The sequence below is a fragment of the Ornithodoros turicata genome, chromosome 3 (assembly GCF_037126465.1).
Source record: "Ornithodoros turicata isolate Travis chromosome 3, ASM3712646v1, whole genome shotgun sequence".
NCBI lineage: Eukaryota > Metazoa > Arthropoda > Arachnida > Ixodida > Argasidae > Ornithodoros > Ornithodoros turicata.
Genome location: NC_088203.1, coordinates 16066013 through 16089234, shown reverse-complemented (window position 1 = coordinate 16089234; position 23222 = coordinate 16066013). Strand labels below are relative to the sequence as shown.

The following is a 23222-nucleotide window of genomic DNA, read 5'->3' as shown; positions in this document are numbered from 1 at the left end:
CAGCATGAGAAAAACAGAAAAAAAGGTAGGGAGGGCGGGGACCGGCCCAATCACGCATTTTGTCTTCCCAAGCTTATCTGTTCGCAGCTATCAGTTACTGATAATCACGGGCCATCGGATGTTCTGTGCTGTTTCCTGTGTTGTCCTTTCCTCTTCCCCATACTTTAGGCGGGGCAACTTGAACGAGCATGCCTTGATGAGCGACGGTTTTTCGGGCAGTTTCTGTGTGTTTTTGGGTGTCAAATTTTTGTGGAAAGATCCTGTAATTGTGACTGAAATGGGGTGTTGTGGTTATGGGCTTTCTAATTTGGGAATTTTTTTACTTCAGACAGAATTAATTATTTAGACAAATTAATGAGGTATACTGATGGAAACCACCTGTATGGGCGGCAAAAAACCACAACTGTGACACAGAAGGTTTCTAATTTTTATCTCCAGTACATTTTTTTAATAATTAGGGGTCACTCTTAATTGAAACACCCTGTATGTGGCATGTGGCATAATAACTGTTGCATGCACAATTTCATTCCTTTCAGTTTATGGTGTTGCACTGCTGGTAATAAGGTATTGGGAAACAACTAATTGACTCACTGTTCCGTCTATTTCATTTCTTTTTTTTTTTTTTTAGGGTGGCCAGGTTGACATTTGTCTAATCTTTCCTCTTTCATAATAAACATATTCCCCTTCCTTCGTGTTGATGAGGGTTCACTGTCCGCTAAATTCCCTACCTTGAGGCTTGTGTGTTGTTCTTCTGTGTTCCAGCCTCAGAACATCAATTTCCATCCCTGTCGAAATGGAATTTCCCCTCTCTCAAATCGTGACATGTGTTGGAATGCAACAAGCCACATGAAAATGCGCAGTGAAACTATCCTCGTTCTATACTTCCTATATGGTCTGCAGCTAAACTTGTTTTGATCACTTTCATTTCATCGCATTGCTGCATGCGGCCCAGGCGCGTGGAATTTCTTCGAAAGAGCCGCGTGTTGCCTGCCTGCGCTTCTCATCATTGACGAGTGGAGAGGGCATGCGAGGGGAATTCGAAGGTAGCCATCAACAGATGGCGGGTGAGGCGGTCACGTGGGTTCTTCGGTTGCTTCTTTTTTCTTGCTTGTTCTTGCTATCCGATGTTGTCAGTGTTAGACAAAGCGGTTTGTCATTTCGGCCCAATGTATCTCGATCCCGAAAAGTGATCGCCTCCTGATGTGGCCCTTCCAAGGATGGAATCTCCGGACGAGAGCCCCAACAGCGCCGAGTGTTCCGACGATGAGCAACGCTTGCGAACTTACGGCCTGCTGGGTTTCCGAGACCTGTGCATCAAGAAAGGATTCCCAAACCTCCGCTTGTTGAGTAAAGATGATCTTGCTGGCCTCGTAAAAGAGTTCTATGAACAGTCGCGAATCAAGCAGGGTGTATGCAACGCGCGATCCCTTCGCAGGTTTCATCTTGGCCTCACTCAATACTTCCGATCGCAGTTTGGCAGCGATTTTGACATGGGCCGAGACCCTGCGTTTGTGGAAGCAAACAACTCTTTTGCGGCGGCGAGCAAGATGCGACCCTCAAGCAAGCTGCCGGCAAATATGACACAGACCGCTGACGCTGTTGTCATTAGCACGGAGGACTTGACAAAGATCGGCCAGTACTTTTGGCGGGTAATCAATACACCTCGAGGCCTTCAGCAGAAAGTGTGGTTCGACCTCATGATCCACTTGGGTGCGGAGGGCATCGAGAACCAACATTCCATGCGAAGAGAATCTTTTGTCATCCTCAAGTCACAAACTGACGGCCGTAGACGACTGCAATGGGTGCGTTCACTTTCACTTTCTGGCGGGTGCCTTTGCTAATAGACGCACGTGTTCCTCACACTGCACTCGTAAAGCTGAATGATCAAGACTGAAATCCACGCGATTTTGTCAAACATGAAAGTTAACAAGGCTCTAGCAGTGGGATTTTGCACCTTCACGTGCAAAGTAGTAAGTTTATGTTGCGGGACATGATCGCGATCAACGCAGATCTCACGTTATGTAACATGCTTCAACCGGCTTACCGCATAGAATTCTCATATTATTGTCAAACAGTGGTGCAGCGTGACATTGATTACTGTAGTGCGGTGCCTTTCTGACAGAATGGACCACCTTGTGAAAAATTACCTGTTCGTGATCCCCTGATGCATGAGAGAGGTGTTTCGATGGCCACAGAGAAAACATGTCTAAACATGACATTGTGTGCTGTTCAGATCCCAAACTTTCTTCATAATTAGAATGCTTGCAAATGAACGTACCAAAGAAATAATCTGAAGATAGTTAGAACCATACTATCACACTTTCAGCAATTGTCAAATAAAGATGCTTTTGCCATTGAGCAGACTGAAGCTGCAAGATCTAAAGAATGATCAGAGAAACGACATTTAACAAATTTTGTAGTGCTATGCTTGTGCTGTGTAGCAGTATTTGGTGAACATCACAGTTACCTTTGAAACCTGCTTGACAGTACTGCACTAACCATCAATGCTCAAGCTGTTCGTCTCATGTTTCATATGTCCTGCCAGATATCTTCTCCTGCCACCACTCTTTCTGTCACAAGCTCTTTGATCATAGACATGTTTCAGGCTGACATGTTCTATGTCTACAACGTTTTATCTCTGTTAATAGAAATACAGAGGACCCTAGGCTTTCGACATTCAGGACTGAATTAAGTGGTCGATTATTTGATGAAAACACAATGATGTTGCTGCACTTCTTTTAATTTGTTTGTTCACTGTCGGACATTGATGACAAATGACAGTTGCCTTGATTGTCTGCATAATGAAGGCATTTATCATGGTTTCAACGGATCCATGAGACCTTGAATACCCTGGAATTTCCAAATGCCATTTTCAAAAACCTTCGATTTTGCATCTTTTTCTTGTTCTCATGGAGCTGTTCATGCAAATTACGGTTAACCAGGGTCAGAACTGTAGCTTCGAAACCACTGGAATTAGCACTCTTTGGAATGGGAATCAGCGGCAAGAAATGCACGGCAGCCTCTATTATATTAATCACCTTTCCTTACTGTCCTACGATCTTTAAAATTCAGTGGTTATCAGCTGCATCTGTGAACTGATCAGCAGTCCCTGTGTATTCTCTCATGCGATACTTGCAGCCTATAAATATTTCAGCAAAAAAAATTGAAGTCCTGGGCACAAAGTGTCTTGCATTCCCAGACAAATTGACGTCTGAACCAGGACCTACTAGATTATAGCGACCATGTAGTAATCGGCAACCTCTATGAGGAGCCTGTCCGCACGATCCTCTAGGAGCGCTACATATCAATCCACGAGATCTACATCGTGATTGAGTGTGGAAATTTCAACTTTGAACGCGCAGAAGCGGACGTATGTCTACCGTACCAAACGACAGCAACAGCTCCTATGAAAACGCGTAGTATGATGATGATAATGAACTTTAGAAAGAAGCATCTCCCATGGGACATCCACCGCTTGTACAAAAATACTAAGGTAAGCTGAAGTACAAAGTATTGTAGAAATTGAGGAAGCAATAAATGTGTCGATGAGTAGCGCCACCGCTAGCTTCCAAATGCGGCGCTGGGAAGGGGTGCCCATGACACGGTGGCTATGATTTAGTAGGTCATGGTCTGAAGCTTAAAAGGTCCCAGGAGAACCCTAGAATTTTCGTTCCAAAACCCGGTGGGGACCACGATTTTTGCATCACTTACGTGGACATTTCTGTCAGAAGGTGGAGGGAAAGTCTCGTGGTGCCCCCGTGTTCGACGATCCGGACAGTCCCCTGTGCCCTGTCAAGACGTTCCAGCTGTACCTCAGCAAGCTGAACCTGGCATGCCCAGCGCTGTTCCAACGCCCCCACGACGGCATCACCAAGTCTTCCCGTTTCTGGTTTCACATGTTTCCCCTGAACAACACCATGCTCGCGCTCATGATGTACGACATCTCCAAGGACGCGGGCCTGAGTCGGGTCTACCCTAACTTCTGCACTCAGGTAAACAGGCTTGGTATCGCTGACCTTGATGTGTAGAGGCTGAAGTTTTCGGGAATTTTTTTTCTTTCTCCAATTCAGGGGGTTAAAAACTGGGGGGAAATCAGCACGTGCTCTGAATTCATGCACATTCTGATGGAAAAACTTTCAGTGTGCTAAATTCCAGGAGAAATCAGGCTCTTTTACTCAGAAGAACTGTACTGGTTTGGTACAGTGCTGGACAAAAGCTTACGGAACACGCTCCGGCACATTCCTTATCCAGAGTGACACGCGAATGGCACTGTATGGATTTGCAGACATGTACTTAGGTAACTCAGTCACCTGTTTGCGAGTGCGTACAGTCCCATTCATTGCTAGTATGTCACTCTGAGGAAGGAATGTGCCGGAGCATGTTCTGTGAACTTTTGTCCAGCACTGTACAAATGGTGATGTAATTACATTACATTACAAATGGTGATGTGTTACATTACAAGTTTGCCAGGCGATAATCGAGTTTCACCCTAGAAAGGCAACCTTCAATTTGTAGTACAAATTCAGGGAACAAAGGTGTGTCTACTGATGTGTGTCGTTAAGTAAGGTTACCGTAGTGTTATAGCTGATGCACATAATAAATTGTAATCAAGGGGAAGTAAGGGGGGACTTTGGCTGCGACATATTGTCCAACAATTAACGTGCGTTCTTTCGAGTGGACGGTGTTTGTGACTGACTTGTATTGCAAGAGAGAATATTTAAAGTTAGTAGAAATCAGCATCATAGAGCCTGTAATGTAATAGTGATATATTGGCAACCATTTTGTTATATGTATCGGGGTATTGCCACGTGCGGTGACACCCCGGGTTCATGGCTATGTGGACGCTCTGTCACGCTAAGTGTGATTACATCATCTCGGGAAAATGGTGCTGCTTGTGGTTGATTTTAGAGGATGTTTTGCGAATTGTCCAGAACAAAACAGATTGTTCAGCAAAATTATTTTGGATTTTTGTTCCCTTAGAGTGCTTGATGAGTGAAGTTAAGCAACGTTTTAGGCTGCTTTAAGGGCGGTGATACAAAATATTTTAAATGGGCAAACTGCTTCTGAGATCAGCGTGGTGCTCCCCTGTGGGTTACTTAGAGAATTCATGTTGTGCAATTTTGTTCAACTGAAATTCGTAGCTTAGCAAGAAATGTAGCATAGTTCACATCTCATACTGTTCTTACGGAGGTGCTGCACCCTTGCGGACGTCACAAGCGTGTACCACTAAGGATGAAATGTAGTATGCAAGTTTTGTTTGGAATCTGTGTCTTCGACGCTTGTGAGGACAGAAAGAAGGGAGCTACGGGCAGTGAAGTCGCCGGTTATAAAGTTTCTTTGGCTGTGAATTTAGTTGACAGATTTTGCCCAGTCATATGTAGGGCCTGACTTTTTAGGGTTAAACCCGTATCCGCCCGATATTTACCCCCCGAACGAAATCTCTAAAATTCGGGTTTAACCCGAATCTACCCGAAAACATCCGGGTCTCGTGGCACACTCATAAGCGTCCATTAAAATAAAGTTTGATAACATTGCTAAACATTAGTTCCATGTTAAGACAAATTTTTAATAAACAAAAAAAAATCACCCAAATTCCTGACGACAGAATATGCTGTAACGGGATTTAACCCGAATACACCCGAATTTTCAAATGAAAAATATCACCCGATATTTACCCCCCGAATTAGGCCAAAAATAAAACCCGAAAAAGTCAGGCCCTAGTCATATGTAGCATCCTTAACAAGCCCGTCACTGCAGTTTCTTAGTTTCGGCTGAAGCGTAATTCCCGCATAACAGCATTCTCATGGGGAATCTAAGGGCCGTATTCCCAAACCACCCGCAACTTTGCCCTCAGGGCGCCCTTAGCCCAGGGTCCCTTGAGGGCGAACATCCCCTGAGGGCAGCATGCGTTTCTCAAACGTAAACGTGCACGCCCTCAGCGAAGGGCTGGCCGTCGGGAGGCTCGAAGGGGATTCGGCCTGATTCCTCGTAGAACGAAGCAGAAGCGCATGCGCAGGACCGCGCTTCATATCCGCTTCCGATGGCTGTCGTCTGCTACTTTGGTATCTCTCCTGTTCTGTTCGCGTTCGACTTGCAAACTTCATGTATGGTGGGCTACTTCGTGTCAGTATTCAGATGTTGTACAACTGTTGGATATTGCGGATATGATATGTACACATCTCACCATCGTCTCCTTATGTGTGTGTGTGTGTGTTGTATTAAACGGCCAGATTGTAACAATCACTGAATGGGCGGACAAGGGAAGCCAGGATTGTCCGTGCCCCTCCTGATGTTCAGTATAGTCTGTAGTGTTGTGTTCATGCACACGCAACTTATCTTTCTTTCAATTCATATTCGTCGTACCGCACAAGGTAGTTTTCCCAGTCACAAATTCGTCGAACCGTCACTACGGCAATACCACCGTGAGGGTATAACGCTCGAATCGCACGACGCGATCCACAAATGCACATGTCATCCATGTTTGTTTTGAAGCGAGCGTCCCTCAGGGAGCGTACAGTGAGCTTGCGAGCTCACTTGGCTGGCGCGTGCCCTTGGGGCGCCCCTTGCAGATACGGGCGCTTTGGAAAACAAAATTCGTCTCCCTCAGGGCTAGAGGTTACATAGGGAGCCCTCAGGGGTGGTTGGGAATACGGGGGTAAGTAAGAAACATGTGTGAGGAGATCTGAGAGATGTCCGACTGCTTCTTTGGTCATCAGGTGCTGCCTGAGAAGGGTCGCTTCTATCAACTGGCCCGAACTGGGTACTTGTCCCTGGAGAATTTTTGCGCGCAACCACCGGTCAAAGCGGAAAGTCCCAAGGGGAACGAGACCACACCACCACCGCAGGAGGGGGACAGCATCCCCTTCAAGCTCTGTGCCCAGTGCCTCACCGTAAGTTCTTCGCCTTTCCTAATGAGCATGATACAGATAAAATGGTTAAAAAGCAAGCGAGCTGGTGGCTAAGATCCCTGACGAAAAACCCCAGGCTGGGAAAACGACGAAAAACAGACGACACAACACAAAGTCTCAAACCAGATAACACAGAGGGGACAAACGGAACAAAGCTTGCATCGGGGAATGATACAGATAAAATGGTTAAAAAGCAAGCGAGCTGGTGGCTAAGATCCATGACGAAAAAACCCGAGACTGGGAAAAAGACGAAAAACAGACGACACAACAGTCTCCCAGTCTCGGGTTTTTCGTCATGGATCTTAGCCACCAGCTCGCTTGCTTTTTAACCATCTTATCTGTATCATTCCCCGATGCAAGCTTTGTTCCGTTTGTCCCCTCTGTGTTATCTGGTTTGAGACTTTGTGTTGTGTCGTCTGTTTTTCGTCTTTTTCCCAGTCTCGGGTTTTTCGTCATGGATCTAATGAGCATGTTTGTCATGTGCAACAAATCGAGTTTCCCTAGGGCTTCACAGTTGATTGATGCAATCAGAGACTCAGCCTATTGCATGAGTGACGTAGTGCATGATGATGAGATGACATAAAGTCGTTACTGCTGCAGCAGTGGCAGATATGCAGCATGTGTTCCTCAAGGATGATGAAGGCCGCCTGCATAAATTTTCTACCCCTTGGTTGTGGTGGTATGTGTAACAGATGTGCATTTTCCATCACTCTGTGAGAACATTTCTTCTTCCAGTTAGGTAGGACGTCCACTCACCACAACAGCAATATGTGGTCATTTCACGCTGCGACACTGTTGGGTGTTAGGTGTTGTGGCAGCAGGGAATTTACTTGGATGTGGCTGTTTCACACATTGGTGATTCTTGTAACAAATTTTTAAATTGTGATGTTAAGACGTCGTTGACCTATGTGAGTCATTAGGACGAGGGCAGGACAACACTGTTTATTCCTTGCAAGGCGCAGAAGAGAATAAATGCACGAACGAGCGCACATGTGCTCGAGAAACCGATATTGAAGGATGTGTGTGGTCCCATATCCCATGGTGATCTTCCCTGATAGCCTCTGGTCATCTAAGCAAAGTTTTCGACAATCCTAACTGTCACATGTTTGAAATGTTGCAGTTGAGCCATGTGCCCACAAAATTTGCATATGCTGTATGCGGTCGCCAGCAAAGCTCTCCAAAGTGCATAAATTGGTGATGCACACTTCTTTGTCCCTTCTGTACTTCTTTGACTGTAATGTTTAGGCTAAAAGTAAATGCAAGAATGGTGTTATTTTACTGTCTTGAGCGCGAACCGCATGGCCCGAAAAGTGTCCGAATTCTTTCCGAACCGAATTCGGGACCGAACTATTTTCGGAGAACAGAATTTCGTGCCAAATTCGGCCCGATCTGCCCAAGCCAGATTTCTCCTCCAAAATGGCTAGTAACGCCAACCGAAAAAGTAGAAGCATCCAATGGCTGTTCAGCCAGAAGAAGAACCATAGCAACAACGAAGATGTAGCAATCAGGTCGATTGTTGCCGTATGTGCGACTTCTACCCCTATCAATACAGGGATTATCTCATTGAACTGGATGGTTGAAAGGCGATGTCCCCCAAGGTCGGAAGTCTTAGGAGCCGAAATTCGGGGTGCATTTCGGTAGCATGCGGTGATGCACAGAAAAAAAGTTTGGTCCCGATTTCGGTTCGGACAGTTTTTTGTGCCATGCGGTTCAGCCTTTAGGGCGATAAAGGTTGTGTGTCGTTTTCTTTGTACCAGGAAAATTAAATACAGTCTAGTCTGTTTATTACAATGTTCTTTATAACAATAACTTAGGTAGGACGATCAAGTTCGAGCAAGCGAAATACAGTCAACCCTCGATTTATGAACACCCTCGGTTCCCCGAAAAATCGTTCATAAATCGAGGGATTCATAAATCGAAAATTCAGTTAACTGAGTACTATCGAGCAAATGCAACAGTATTTCCGAGTTGGGATTGTGTTTATAATGCCATATATTGTGTAATTTTGCTTTTGACCATGCCTTCTGCTGTATCAATCTCACAAAGAACAGACGTTAGCGCATTCACACTCTGTTTATTATGCAATACTAAATTGTTTAATTTTGCTTTGGACCATGCCTTCCGCTGTGTCAATCTTGGAAATAAGAGATGTCACCACATTCGCACTAGACTGGTCTCGGACTTCCTCCGGGATTTTTAACCTCCGTTTATTAATCTCCGGGTGACAGCGACCACCTTATTCATCAACTGAGGTCAGGAACACTTGGTCGCACCTTGTGCGACCCCGGAAAACCAGTTTGTTGTTCGGATTTCGAGGGGTTAAGAACCGAGGGTGCAATACCTGGAAAACGTTTTGTCCGTTCAGGCGTCATTCATAAGACCACGGAATTATCCCTTTGAAGGTTTCTATTGACCTCGGAACGATCCGTTCATAAATTGAGGGCAAAAACACTGGGCAACTCCTAGTTGGTTCCCAGAAATTCCGTTCATTATTCGAACATCGAGGTTCATAAAATGAGGGAAAAATGAATGGAAAAAGTTTGGTTCCCCGTGCTCGTGTTCGTAAAACGAGGGAATTCATAAATCGAAGGTTTATAAATCGAGGCTGTGCACGTAAATAAGACATCGATATAATGATCACCTTGAAAGAGTTTGCTCACATATAGCGATCAGAAATTTCCTGGCAGCTGGTGAACCGTATGAAAATCCAGAAGCAAGGTTCTTTTCTTTTTCTTTTTTTTTTCATTGAAAAGAGATAAAGGTGGCATTTTGAAGAGCCTAACCCTCCTTGAGCATTAAAGTGAGAATGCAGTGCATTTATTCGTGCATCATGGCTCGACTGAAAGTATTACGTGCTCAACGGATTTTGTGCTGTTGCAAAACCTTGTTGCGAAATGGCGTTCCTTCCAAAATGTGAGTTGGCAGACAGTTGCGCGTCGCCACCCAGACACACATTGAAGGATTACCCATGGACAAGGCACGTTCTAATGGACCGTGTAGTTCCGATAGTGAGAATGACGATGACTATGCCACTGGATGACAAGCAACGGACGAAATCATCTATCTGAAAATGTGCAGAGCAATGCATGAAATTAGCAGTTATATTGTCCTTGGAAAAGCTTTCGACACAAAGCTGTATGACAATCTGGAGCTAGATAAAATGCTTTTGCAAACTCAAATAAATGTGCATGCTCAGCAGCGTTCAACGTTTGTGGTTCTCCTTTGTTGAGATGGTTCCAATCAAAGGTTTCACGAAAGATCATCTATAATGATGAGATGGTGACCAAAGGTTTCACGAAAGATCATCTATAATGATAATTCTGATATATAACGATAAAATTTTGTCATGTGTTCCTAATAGGCAAGAGGTTACTGTATAGCACTACATTTGACATGCTTTTGTAGCGGAGTTCTACCTTAAGGCGATACTTTCGAACGTTTTCAGAAAACGTCAAAAACCAGAAACACATGATATCAAGTTTTGCTCGAATGGATGTAAAAAATAAAAATTGATTAGTTGTTTCTGTGAAATGCAGCATTATCTCGACACGTGTTATCAATTACAAATAGTTTTTAAGAGGACAGCTTCTGCTCTCTCTGTAGCCGGTGAAGCTGACTACAACAGCACAGAAAAACAAGGGCATCCTGTGCTCTGTGCCTTGCTTCGAAGCATTCATGAAGGCCAAGGAGATGCGACAAAACATCAAGGTGTCCTTCAAGGATGGCACGCGGGTGCCCCAGTACACAATGCCTGGAGGGGCCAACAGTCAGTTGGTGGCCTTCAAGAGAGGGGTTGGTGGCACTGGTCCTCCTGAACAAGTGCAGCTTTTAGGCAAAAACATTCCTCCAGACGTCTACAAGTTCATCCAGCAAGTGGCCAAGATCCAAGCGCAGGGACACCCAGCAAAAGGTATGACTTTCAGCACTAACTTGTTCTGCCACTTAAGGGGAGCTTTTGCTTCAGTACCATATACAGTACCACTACACTTGTTGCAGAAAAAGCAGTAGCACCGTCATTGTTATACATCACCGGTTCCTTTTTTGTGCATCACTTTCCGTACTCAGTTGAAGTGATTCATTTAAACAATCAGTGATTACTATGTATAATTCATGGTCAGTTTGTCAGTTCCATGCAGCGAAAACATCCGTATTGATAACTTGATTTGTATTTGTGAATTTCAGTGACGGCATGCTTTTAATTCTTTTCTGCATAATGACCTCTTATCTGCACATTTGGTTTCATAGTGGCCTTCACTAGATTATAATCGCACCTGAAAAGCAGTGATTGCTTGCGCTTTTGTAGAGGGAGTCCCCATGCTGTTCAAGGAAGACGGTTCCAACATCGATGCCAAAGATTGGTCCCTACCTGCGGAGTTGATGGAACTCACTATGAACATCGGAAAGCAGCAAGGAAACAAGCAACGTAAGTGCAACCTATACGTTTTGCCCACAACGACATTCCTACGTAGGCTGCACACTGCCCATTGCCTTGCCAGTGTGTGTTGCTATCTGTCTGGTCTCCCTTTCTCTCGTATGCAAGTTGCAGGAGTGCAGTCCTTGTCAGTCTAGTAGCCTGTTTTCGAGTATGGCAACGAAACATTGAGCTCTTGTTTTCGTTTCAGCTGTGGGAAGCTCGCTACTACAACGAAACATAAAGAGAATAGTGAGTTCAGCCATATCTTTACGTACCTATCTTGCCCAAGCGCGAGTTATTTTGTTGAAATTTTCTTCGCCTTTTTTTTTCTCATTCGTTGCAAAAGTTACTCTCTTTGTGGCAATCTTGCAGAAAATGGAGCCAACCATCCGGATCAGAAGCCCAGTATCTATGCTGCAGCCCGGTGCCAAAACAGTGCTTCAACCGAGATGTCACCTTGTGCAGAAAGTGCCCATCCAAATGATCCAGAAAGGACAGCTCATTCAGAAGCAGACGATAGTCCACAAGGTGCCAGTCCAACAGAAGCCGCCAGCAAGGCCACCGGAAGCCGCCCCTCCTGTGCAGATGCAGCTCAAAATTGAGCCCGTTGTCCTCAAGGGAGAGTCTGGTCAGCAGATCAAAGTGCAACTAAAGATGCAGACGGCTCAAGACAAAGTTGAAAGGCCGACATTGCCCAGCATGCCCGACACCGACAGAAAGGCGGAGACGAGGCCGTCAGAAGGTGACCCGGCAAAGCCCAATCATGAGAAAGAACTGAGCCCCCAAACGGCGTCTCAGCGGCGAGAAAACGTAGTTCTCCACAGCCCAGCAGACAGCATCCAGGAGGGAGGCCATCCTGTCCAGAGCCAGCAGAGAGCTTCACCACCGCGAGCCAATTCCGTCTCGCTCAACAGCCAGCACTTGCGGATGCCGAGCGGTGTCCAGAATGGTACTCAGCACTTCCCGCATTCTCAGCAGTCCCCTGCGGAGGGGAGCAGAGACACCTCGCAACATTTGCACTCTAGCCCGAAAGCCGCGGAATCTCAGAGGTGTCAGAACTCTCTAGCCCACCCCAGTCCGGAACCGAGACACTCGTCGCAGCCGATGCAACAGAGCGCAATCGCGGACCGTAAGGTGGACGGGAATGCAGCAGGCTCCCTGCAGGGCATGAAGGGTTTGGAAGGCCACATGCACTGGAACCCAGGGACTATGGGTTCTTCCCAAAACCCGCATCTAAGCTCTAGTGATGCCCTGCTGCCTCCGCATCCGAGCGCGAGGCCCACGGAGTTTGAGACGCACAACCACCAGGGTGCGCCACCCGTGGACACCGTGCGTCACATGCACCAGAATTCCAGCATCATGAATCCCGTTCACCGTAAACATTCGCAGCACCTTGCGCCGGACAGCATGGAGCCCGTAAATTCTCATCAGAAGACTCGCCAAAATTTAGAAGCCCTTCATCCGGTACATCCAGGGGCAGTAGATTCTCAGAAGCACATACGCAGGAGCACGGAATCCATCGATTCCCTGCATCGCATGCACCAGAATTTAGGAACGGCCAATCAGCCCATGTTACAAAGCCCAGGAATGGTAGATTCTCAGCAGCAACACGGCAGTCACGGAGCACTGGAGCTTCAGCATCCTGTACGTCAGGTGCATCAACAGAGTGCTGCTACTAACATGCATCACGCAGCAGATGGCAAACGGCCAGCTGTGCATCAGAACCAGCACTTGCACGGCAGCCATCAAAGTACTGCAACAATCCAGTGCTTAGATTCCGGGAAGCTCGTCCACCACGGCGTGCAGAACGGAGAACCCGCAAAGCTGGCGGACACCTTACACGACGAGGCCTTCCAGCCACGCCTGTACCCGATGGAGCCAAACAACCTGTACGGCTGCCAAAATGACAAGTCCACCGCCTCCAAAGAAAAGCAGGACAAGCCCTCTGCCCAGCACCGCCCGATGGAACCGCTGCAGATGCTGGACAGGATGTCCGAGGGCCACTTCTCCCACTTTCAAGCAACCCCAGCTTACCCAGATTTCCAGCAGAGGTCATTTGCAGACTTCCATCAGCATCAGCCATGGCAGTTCCCTTCATCACCCTTCCAGCCTCACATTCAGCCACAGTCACCGCACACTCCCATGTCAGGCCAGCTCGAAGCGGGGGAGCGCCACAAGGGCAGCTGGAGCCACCCCACGGCGAAGGGCACCCAGCCGCAGCCGTACGTGCAGGAATACGTGCCGGACCTGCCCTTTGGCGGCCAGCAGCCCTTCGGTCAGCACTACCAGCCTTACCACCTGTACCAGCCTCAGCATTACGAGCCGCAGTTGCTTCAGCAATACTCACCGTTTCAGCAGCAGCACTTTCCCAGCCTTCAGCATCATCTACCCGGAGCAGAGCTCGCTGCCAAGCTGGAGATTCCCAACGGCATGTAGTGGACGGTCGTCCCCCCCCGCTCTTTGTACATAGCCACATTTCACTGCTAATTCCTCGTTGTAAGCTTCAGTATTTATTTTGCACCATCGTCCCACCACCATTTACACAGGCCAGCGCTCGTGATGGTTTCAGGCCTGTCGTATTCGCCCGTCAGGCCGTTGCATTCCAAATCCTTCTGTCTTTTTTTTTTTTTTTTTTTTCTTCTTCTTCTTCTTCTAGTGCTGTTGCTAAACATCCAATCAAAAATGCGCAGGCAGCTCGCAGTTTTCGTGACTGCCAAAAAACAATCGCAAAGTTTTTTTATTTAGTGGATTTTAATTTGTTTGCTGCGTGCAGTTACACATTTTATAAAAACAAACTACTACAGGGAACGACCAGCTTTAACGGATGCATTTTATCCACCAAAGTCTAGCCTTGTCCTATCTACCAAAATGTACATAGTCACTTCTTGTTGCAGGCAGGATCTCGTTTTTTTTGTTTTTTTTTTTGTTTTTCATAGAACTTTTGTGCCATTTCAGTTGTCCATTTTCTTTTTGAGGGCATCGATGCAGAACTGCACAAGGAAGATGTGGTGCAGTATGTACTTAGGAAATTTAGAACAAAAACTCACATATTTTATTCAAGCATTTTAATTTCATCCTTTCATTTCCTTTTTTTCCAGGACATGTTGTAAAATTACTGAATGTCTGTGAATAAAGTGTATAGGCCAAAATACACGAGAGTAAAAAAAAAAATTATTGTACACATATTACGGCAGAGAGTCGAACCGAACCCGAACCGAAAACTGTTATTTTTGACTGAACCGAAACAGTCGACGCCATCTTGGAGCTGAACCAGAACTGAGGCATTAAAAAAATACTGGTAGCCCATTCAAATAACGGTTAATGCGGAACTTTGCATGTTCTGCAGGGACATAAAAACTACTTTTTTCTGTCTTGTTTTTCTTCTTCTATGTACTAGCTTAGTATACTTCCTGTTGCTTGCCAAAAAAGTCGTGCCCTGTAGGAATGCTCTGGATTTTCTGGAGTTGCAAAATAACAACAAAGATAGTAACTTGAAACTATTATGACTACTAATGTCTATCACACACACGTGAATATATAAGGACTAGGGATCACTGGGTAGCACTCTTCAAGTGACATATAGCCTTAGCTATAGAGGGTGTCCATCCAAACTGCAGAACTGATCGTTGACACATAGTGCGTGTGAGCTTACACAAGCCCCTCACAAAGTAATGGGCCAGCCGCCCTCATGCTGACCAGAACGAAAAGAACATACCAAGTATTCGCGACTACTGACTGTCAATCAATAATTTCATTGATTTGGGCTAAGGAAGCAGGCTTGGTTGACTGTTATATTCCTGCCGACATTTTGTGAACAACACACATGAGCTATGCGCTGGGGTAATCAACCCAAATTCATGGTTATGCCTCTTGTCCTTTCATATCGCGGAAAATCTTTTAAAACGACCATTATAGTCTCCTTCCGGAACTGAATCCTTATCATCGGACCTAAACCCGAACCGAAAAACATTTCGGTTCGACTCTCTGCATTAGAGAGACGAGACATGACTTGCACAATTTCACTAGAAGAGTCTACGGCTGATGTTCTCTGCACAGTAACTGGATGGAAAACCACAGAAAAAGCAGTCATCCTATCGTTATTGAGCATTTCGCCAGCAAGCATCAACGCCTGATCAATGAAACCGTTCCATTTAAAGCAAGTTAGGAATCGCCAGACTTCAGTGAACGTGATGGGACATGATAGAAATTGCATGTAACACTGGCCGCTCACTTGGCTACAAAGAGCCCCTCTCCTACCCTCCTGAGGTAGCTCGGATTGATCCGAAACTCTGACAAAGCACCGTTGTCATCTTCACTTCTTGATACGACAACGTGCAACAACTTCTGCCAGGCGGTTTCGGGCAGCGAGTTTGGTAGCGAGTGGGGGTGGTACAGGTCGACCTGTGGGATTCGCCATAAGCCGAAACTTGCTTTCCTGGAGCGCACATGAATTATTCTCCTTGATTCCTAATTTTATGCTTGAAACCTTATTCTGTGCTCACTTTTCATGTGTAGAAAAGTTCGTGTACTGATCAAACCTTCCATAGAAATTTATTTTTCTTCTTTTTTTTTTTAATCTTGAAATTTTAAAGTATTGCACTTCTCGTTAAGCCAGATTTCAGGACTCTGAGTCGAGTGATCCCCACTCTGCACTCCTGGCTTGAGAGGTGCAAAGTTTCATTATGATGCCATTTTATTTTTCCGAAATTTAGATTCCAAAGGAGAATACAGTGAAGTGAAGATGATGATGACGAATCTAATGTGAAGCACGATAATGTCAAATCAGGAGACAGGAGTTTGAACTAAGCTACCTGGGATAACTATTCATTCATAATTCTAGCAATGCCAATCTTTGTACAACAGTTCATTGTGCTGCTGATCTGCAGAAGCACAGTAATCGAATGGAAACTCGGACCACCACAGTTACATATTTTGCATACTTTCGCTGGTTGTAAAGGCAGCAAAGAAAAAATCACGATTTTCTGTGCAGTGTGTGCAAGAATGTGGCAGGTACATCATACCCACGACAGGGCCTGACCTTATTGCCTACAGAGTACCAGAAATTCAAAATGCAATGGTTGCATTCCACAAAAAAACGGCTTTTCATTATTTTTCACACAAGAAGCACCAAACCGTTTGCAAGCTCTTTGTTAAAACTGACTAACAGAGTTCTACAGTAAAGAATTCTGAAACGAAATACATTTAAGTGGATGAGGTTGCCATTCGTGGGGCTGCATATTTCGGGCCTTACTTTTTAAGGTTATGCCCGATATTTCCAGCCCAGAGATTCAAATCGGCGAAACACAGTTTAGCCTGGTATTTCCCCGAAAACTGCTGGACCAGGGATTTCGATATCATCACAAGAGACACAGAACATTGGAAACTGTGTGGTAAATGCATAATTGAACCTCTGCATGCAATAAGGGGGAGAAGTCAAAAAATCCCAAACTGAGAAAAGGGGCCTGATCTGATTGTCCGTCCCACTGACACAAGTGCATTTCCAGTTTCTTACTTTCCTGTGGCAGGCCAATAAATTGCAATACGGTCCTAAATTTTCTCTGACAGGTACATCCAGGTATGTAGATGTCATTGCAGCGAAAATAGTAAAAAGGGAGGATAGGTCAACTTATCCCCTTATTGCATACAGAGGTTCAATTATACTCATACCAGTGGCGTCGCTAGGGTACGAGTCACCTTGTGCGGGAGCTCTTTCCGTCACCCCCCCACCCCACCTTTTTTAGTCATAGTCATTTAGTCTTTTAGCAGATTTTAGTCCTAAAGCGAATTGTCGTATTAAGGAGAGACGCTCCCTTCCGCGGACCGGACCCACCGCTACGCGCAACAAAAGCCGACGTAATTATGATTTATTTTCTGAAAAGTCAGTTAACAATGACTACGTCAAACAATTTTCAGTCATTATTTTTTTAAATGGACAATAGCACCATCGATTGCGGACACGTTACCGACCTTTATCTGCTCAAACAGTAACGACACAACCTGTAGGGCTTCGCCTGTCTCCTTCGAGTAACGCCGCTCTCCATTCCGACGGTCAAATGCCTCTTCCGCTTTGTTTCGGCAATCCTTACGTGAAAGCAGCAGCACGGCGTGACCTGGTGCCCGCCTTTTTAAGCACTTTGGTCGTTTGAAAAGCGATAACGAGTATAATCCCGAGGTCAGCGATTTCAGGGGACATCCCAAACGTTGACGCCCTACTTTAACACGTGTCACCCTCTGAGCGAGGTACGAGACAGCCTCTCCCGGGGGCTACTCGGAGGGTCATGTGAGGGTCATGTCGGACGTCATAATATCGGGAAGATAATGCCTGTGCTTGACCAGGGTGTCTACCAAACTGCAGCCTTCAAATTCCCTGACTCTTCCAGGTTTTCACTGACTATTTCAAGCGAATTCCCTGACAAAAACAAAAGGGAACTTGGTGCCTGCTCATACGTTTTGATACCAGATCCCTCATAAAACAGACCATTTATTAAGTATTAGTGAGGCTACCCTACTTTTCTGCGTCAGAGCTTGTCATACTGGTCAACTGTTACTCGCAGCAACGTTGCTGTGGCATCGCCTCTCAACCACCGGTCGGCACTCGCGATTCGCTGTGCGTCATCACGGCACATGTCTGCGATTTTCCCTGACTTCAGCTGCTTCTTACCCAAATTCCTTGACAATTCCCTGACTTTTCCAGTCACATCAAAATTCCCTGACTTTTCCTGTCACATCAAAATTCCCTGACTATTCCCTGACTCTTCCCGGTTTTCCAGGTTGGTAGACACCCTGTTGACCCTACTTGTGACAAAAACCTTGGTCATTGTCCGATAAACGGATTGTCATATTAACGAGGGGGATTTACATGCCGAGAAAAATTGTTATAAAGCGAGTATGTCGGATTAACAAAGGTTCACTGTAGTAGCATGCAAAGTAAACCGAGGGTTTACACCACATTCAATCAGACTCAACCGGAACTGGGTTGAATCGGGATCAGTTCAACCAGATTACACCGGAATTATTGAAGCAAAATATATATAACCCGATATTTACCCCCGATTTTGCTGAAAAGCATAACTAAAAAAATGTCAGGCCCGATGCACATTCCACTCTTGCTACAGTTACCTGAGAAGTCACAGCTACACTGTACGACAACGTCACATGCTGTTCTCGTTACAATTAGCTTGCACGTGCAATGCTCTAGGGCAGCCTTGCACGTCTCGCTTCTAAAGCTGCTCGAAGGACAACATCAAGAGCAGGCCAAAGTTTCCCTTCAGCTTTAAGATATGTTAGCCGTTGTGGCTCTGCTAAAGAATGCGAAATTGTTCCCTGTATCGGAAAAAGAAAAGAAAAACACACAACGCGTGAACAATGGAAGCTTCTGTAGTTTTGCATCTCATGTTTCATGGCAGGCTGCTGATGAGGTGCATAGTCTGCACGACACTGAAGCACAACAAATTCAGATAGCAACTGAGCATTCAATGGTGTTATGTACACATCTTGGAGACACACAACAGCTGAGCTGTGCCATGATATGCTGACTCTCCTCCAGAGAAAACTGACACGGTTACTGCCCTGGGGCATCCAGATTTTTGAGAGCGTTTAACATACAACTGAAGTAGATCACAGCATAGAAATGCTAGCCAATGCAATATGGCAAACAATGTTTCCTACGGGACCTTTGGCACTTTCTTTTCTCGTTATGTTTCATTTTTTGGCATTACAAAAACACTGAACTGTTAAACAAAAATATTTGTTTTTTCCTATTACACAGTCAGTTCTAAATGCAACATCAGCGAACAGTGCATTCCACATTTTCAACTCGTTAAAAAATAGCTGCAGGACAACGTTAGTGCTTTTGGCAATGGGAAAACGTTCTGCTACTGGAGCTTCAAAAAAAAACAGACAACACGATCGAGATGGCACACGAACAACACCTTGACAAAGATGATAAAACTTCAAACAGACTCTGGGCGCATCCAACTGACCCTTCGGCGACCAGCACAAAGAGGTCGGAGCAACGCACGGCTCATTCGGAGACTAAACAGTTTCTAGAAACTACAGGTTTTCCCGGCGATTTTAATTTAAGTGCCAGCTAAATTAATCCATGTCCCCATAAAGTTTGCATGGCACGTGGATTAATTTAGCTGGCACTTGGATTAAAATCGCCGGGAAAACCTGTAGATGGAGAAAAAAAAGCTATAAAATGCAAGTTTCGTGCGTCTGCAAACATTTCGTGGCAACGGCGTAAAGGCTGTGCGTCCTGAGGCAGGCACTTGTGCAGGGTACTCCGACAGGAGGGCAGCAGCATCTCTAGACCCAGTAGTGGCGCGGATGCGGGGACCTGCGTCTTCCGCGAGATGGAACCCTCCAATGCTTGTGTCATACGGTCGTCTCGGGATCTGCCACTCCCAGGTTCCACAGGTTCACGTCGCACCGGTCTGCACAGGATAAAGGGGGAATGCTTCAGCGGACACCGCAAATGTGTCGACAAGCCTTTCATCACGCAAGCTACGGCTGCACGGCTGACGATTTTCTTTGAACTCGTGCTATCGGGCATCAGTACCTTAGAATTGTATATGCCATCGGCTGTGATATCTGAGGTTTTACTGTTGAGACGAATGTCGACACAGTTCCCCTGAAGTCGACCCAGGACGCATGCTAACCCCCCTGCCCCCACTCCCTCCTGCTAGCTACCTTTGCTATGTGGTGCTACAGCCAAACTCCTTTACAACGAAACTCACGGGACAGCAAAAAAAATTCGCAGTAAAGGTATTTTCGTTAAAAAGGATGTCCATTATTGGACCTATAGGGCTCCAGCGGGACCGCAAAAAAATTTGCTGTAGTGGTATTTTCGTTAAAAAGGTGTTCGCTATAAAGGAGTTTGACTGTATTATGCAATCATATCACATTTAAGTTTGCATGAGAGCCTCTGGTATTGCACTACATATAATGTTACATTCAACTGAATTAGGTTTTGCAATCTTCAAAACACACTACCTACGGCCAATTAGCTTCTGTTAGCAGTCTTCTTTCTTATTTTATTTATTTTTTTCGGGTACAACCAGTAGGGAATGTATGTTGTAATAGAATGGGGTAAATCCAATGCACACCTTGTGTTTCTTGCAAAAAAGTAAAGACTGTTTCGATGACTTGGAAAATTTAGGAACTCAATTCAGAAGTTTTAATTTCTCGTTGGTGAAGATCAATCAAAATGCTCGTAAGTCAAAAGTTTGCCGAGGATAAGTATTCTTGACAACAGAATTTTGTGGCACGCCAGGTGAACCAGACTGTAGATCATTACCTACTGCGTCTGCTACTTTGCACAGACAGAAAAACTGAAGACAAGTCAGCAGGTACGGGAGTCACTCACTCCAGTTAGAGTTACAGGTTCAAATGACCCGTAAGTCGGCATGCCTGGTCCGGCCAAGCACGTGGCAAGCATATTGCGCAGCCGTTATCACTGACGTTCTCCATCTTCCGCAACTGATAAGGCACGCAGATAGCGATGCGGAGAGGCAAGAAGGCAGTCGAGTACCACTTGCGCTGCCGTTGTCACTGTCGTTAGATATGGAGCAACTTTCTCTACTATGTACTTGGGAATGCCATAGACAGTGTGTCGTATATAGTTCGTACTTATGTATTTGGCTGACTTTGCTTGCGTTAGTTTTGATACTACATTAGCCTCAACAATGTCACTTCATTTAAAATACAAAAAAAAATTTAAACATATAAATACTAAAAGTACTTACTTTTAAAAAAAACTATAAAAGAGTGTTAAAAAAAAACAAAGTATTGCATCGCACCCTTTGTGCTGCATGTGGCATTTTAATGCTCTTTTGTAAGAGCCTCTTCACAGTGAACCTGCATGTAGCGAAGGTATGGGTATAGCGAAGTAAACCTGCAGTCTCGACGTGTTGAAGTCCCCAAGCATGAACTGCTGACAATTTTTATAAACTACTCATAGTTTGTAAGTGGTAAGATCACTTTTGCTCAGAGGTCATACTTGGGGAAAACTGAAAATGGAGAGAGTGCACCCTCTTGGTACTTCCAACAGGGATAAATATGTAATACACATAGGGCCTTGTGTTTAAGGGTAAACCGCAAAAACTAACTTGGCAAAGTGCCAATTGAGCCACAAATATGGGCACTGGAGAGTGCTATGCAGTGCACATTCAGGTGTGAGAAGAGCTCTTTTTTTTTTTCCACCCGAGAATGTGCTGTTCTATTCGATATCACTCGATTTTACGCTTTTTTACGGCTCACGGAATAAAACCTGATTCTTACATCCCCGATTCAACCCAAAAACACTGGGCTTTAAATATGTATACATGGCATACCCTTGCAGTGCCTGTTGAGCAAAACATCCATGCCTGCCTTCCCTTCCTTCATCTGAATGAGAAGCTTGGTCGTCTCTGACGCAGCGTCCATCTCATGGTTGGCCAACCCATTGCAGGACGTAACAAAGAGCAACTTCTTGACCACGTCCTTGCCCACCACGTTATCAAACACTGCCCGCAGGAAGGGGTCTCCGCTGATGGTAAGCTTGAGTTTGTCGCGATTCCAGACCAGCAGACGACACATTTCGACCGCTGTCATCGTCACCTGATGTGTCATTTGCACGATTACTCTTGGGATTCTCAGAAGTACGACTGTACACCGAAAAGACGGGCTCGTACCTGATAACGGTCATTGCTGCAGACCCCGAACCACTCTGGGGAGTCGAGGAATTCGTGCTTGTCCACAACCTGCAGGGCGCGCTTGCGTTGTGACACGACAAGCCTGTGAGAGGGTGTAGGACAATAGGAAGAACAGAAAACGGTGATGGACACCAATTGGTGGTTAGGTTCCGTGCACAATGCGCAACTGGACGGGTGTCTTCATCAACTTAAATTTGGCTAATTACATTTTAAAGCATACTGTCATTCGTTTTAGGCAAGGATTGAAAGAAGAAACTGCACATGCACACACAACATTCCTGCATTTCGCTGTCACTGAGTCAAACACGTGCACTTACGCCAAACGAGAAAAAACCTACAAACAAACAAAAAAAACATTTATTTGAGCACAGACGAGCACATGTTTCGAGATACAGAAGTGGAAAGAATCATCGTACCTGCCGCTGAGAACCAGGCTGAGGCGATCTGCCACCGTTTTCGTCTCGACTGTATAGTTCTCTTTGGGCCGCAGTTCCACAATTTCTTTCACACAACTTACAGCACTCTGAAACTGCTGTCTCGACACCTTGAGAGGCTGAAACATTTCACGATACACCTTCTCCATGTCTGTCGAGAAGCGCACAGGTCTTAAAATATACATGAGCACGATGACATGTACGAGATTGATGAGAGTAAAAAACACGTTCCACACGAGCGTGTCGAATGCGCAGAGAATCACGTAGCCCCAAAGGGCGAAGAAAAAACTGCCGATGGCCAAGCAGATCCGCAAGTAGAGCAGTCCGTGAATGCCACCTGGGGCCATATACGACAGGAACAAGAAAATGTTGGCCATCTGGAAGAGGATGTGGTTTGTGGGCAGCCAGGCCGGACATACCAAGTAGGATGCGGAGTCCGCATCCTCGTATGTCCCGTTCCAAGTGTCGGCCGACAAATTCATCCTGCGAGCTAATCGACAAGCTCAACGCGCGCCGATGTCACACTGCTGATCTTGCACCGTGCTGTACGGCTTCATGAAGACATGCGATCCTCTTCCAACATCTGATCAACTCAACCAAGATAAGGCCATAACAACCTCACAAAGCTCCACGGAAGAACAAGAATGTGCCTCATTGGATTAGACTGGCTTGGGGGCTTAGCAAGCTTAGCTTGTGGCTTGGCTAGTGACTGCCACACGCCACACTTTCATCGTGATTGTAGCGCCATGGCTACGTCACTTGTTTCTGTTCT

General features: G+C 45.6%; 2 protein-coding genes across 4 annotated transcripts; one reads left to right on the top strand and one right to left on the bottom strand.

The window, feature by feature from the left end:
- Window positions 1-1055: 1055 nt before the first annotated feature.
- Window positions 1056-14133, top strand: LOC135388209 (uncharacterized). Of its 3 annotated transcripts, XM_064617610.1 has the most exons (8): window positions 1269-1347; window positions 1436-1802; window positions 3729-3992; window positions 6717-6890; window positions 10512-10818; window positions 11212-11331; window positions 11531-11571; window positions 11695-14133. In XM_064617610.1, the coding sequence occupies exons 2-8, from the start codon at window positions 1491-1493 to the stop codon at window positions 13756-13758; spliced, it is 3282 nt and encodes a 1093-aa protein (XP_064473680.1). In that variant the 5' UTR covers window positions 1269-1347; window positions 1436-1490; the 3' UTR covers window positions 13759-14133. The 3 variants fall into 3 exon arrangements, with proteins under 3 accessions (XP_064473679.1, XP_064473678.1, XP_064473680.1); XM_064617609.1 differs by having other exon boundaries at window positions 1056-1802; window positions 3732-3992; XM_064617608.1 differs by having other exon boundaries at window positions 1056-1802.
- A 1767-nt stretch (window positions 14134-15900) lies between these two features.
- Window positions 15901-23172, bottom strand: LOC135388212 (blood vessel epicardial substance-like). Its single transcript, XM_064617614.1, has 4 exons — window positions 22433-23172; window positions 21996-22098; window positions 21657-21921; window positions 15901-19757 (listed from the first exon to the last, which is right to left on the bottom strand). Exons 1-4 carry the CDS (start codon window positions 22930-22932, stop codon window positions 19699-19701), a joined length of 927 nt encoding a protein of 308 aa, XP_064473684.1. The 5' UTR covers window positions 22933-23172; the 3' UTR covers window positions 15901-19698.
- Between the last annotated feature and the right edge of the window lie 50 nt (window positions 23173-23222).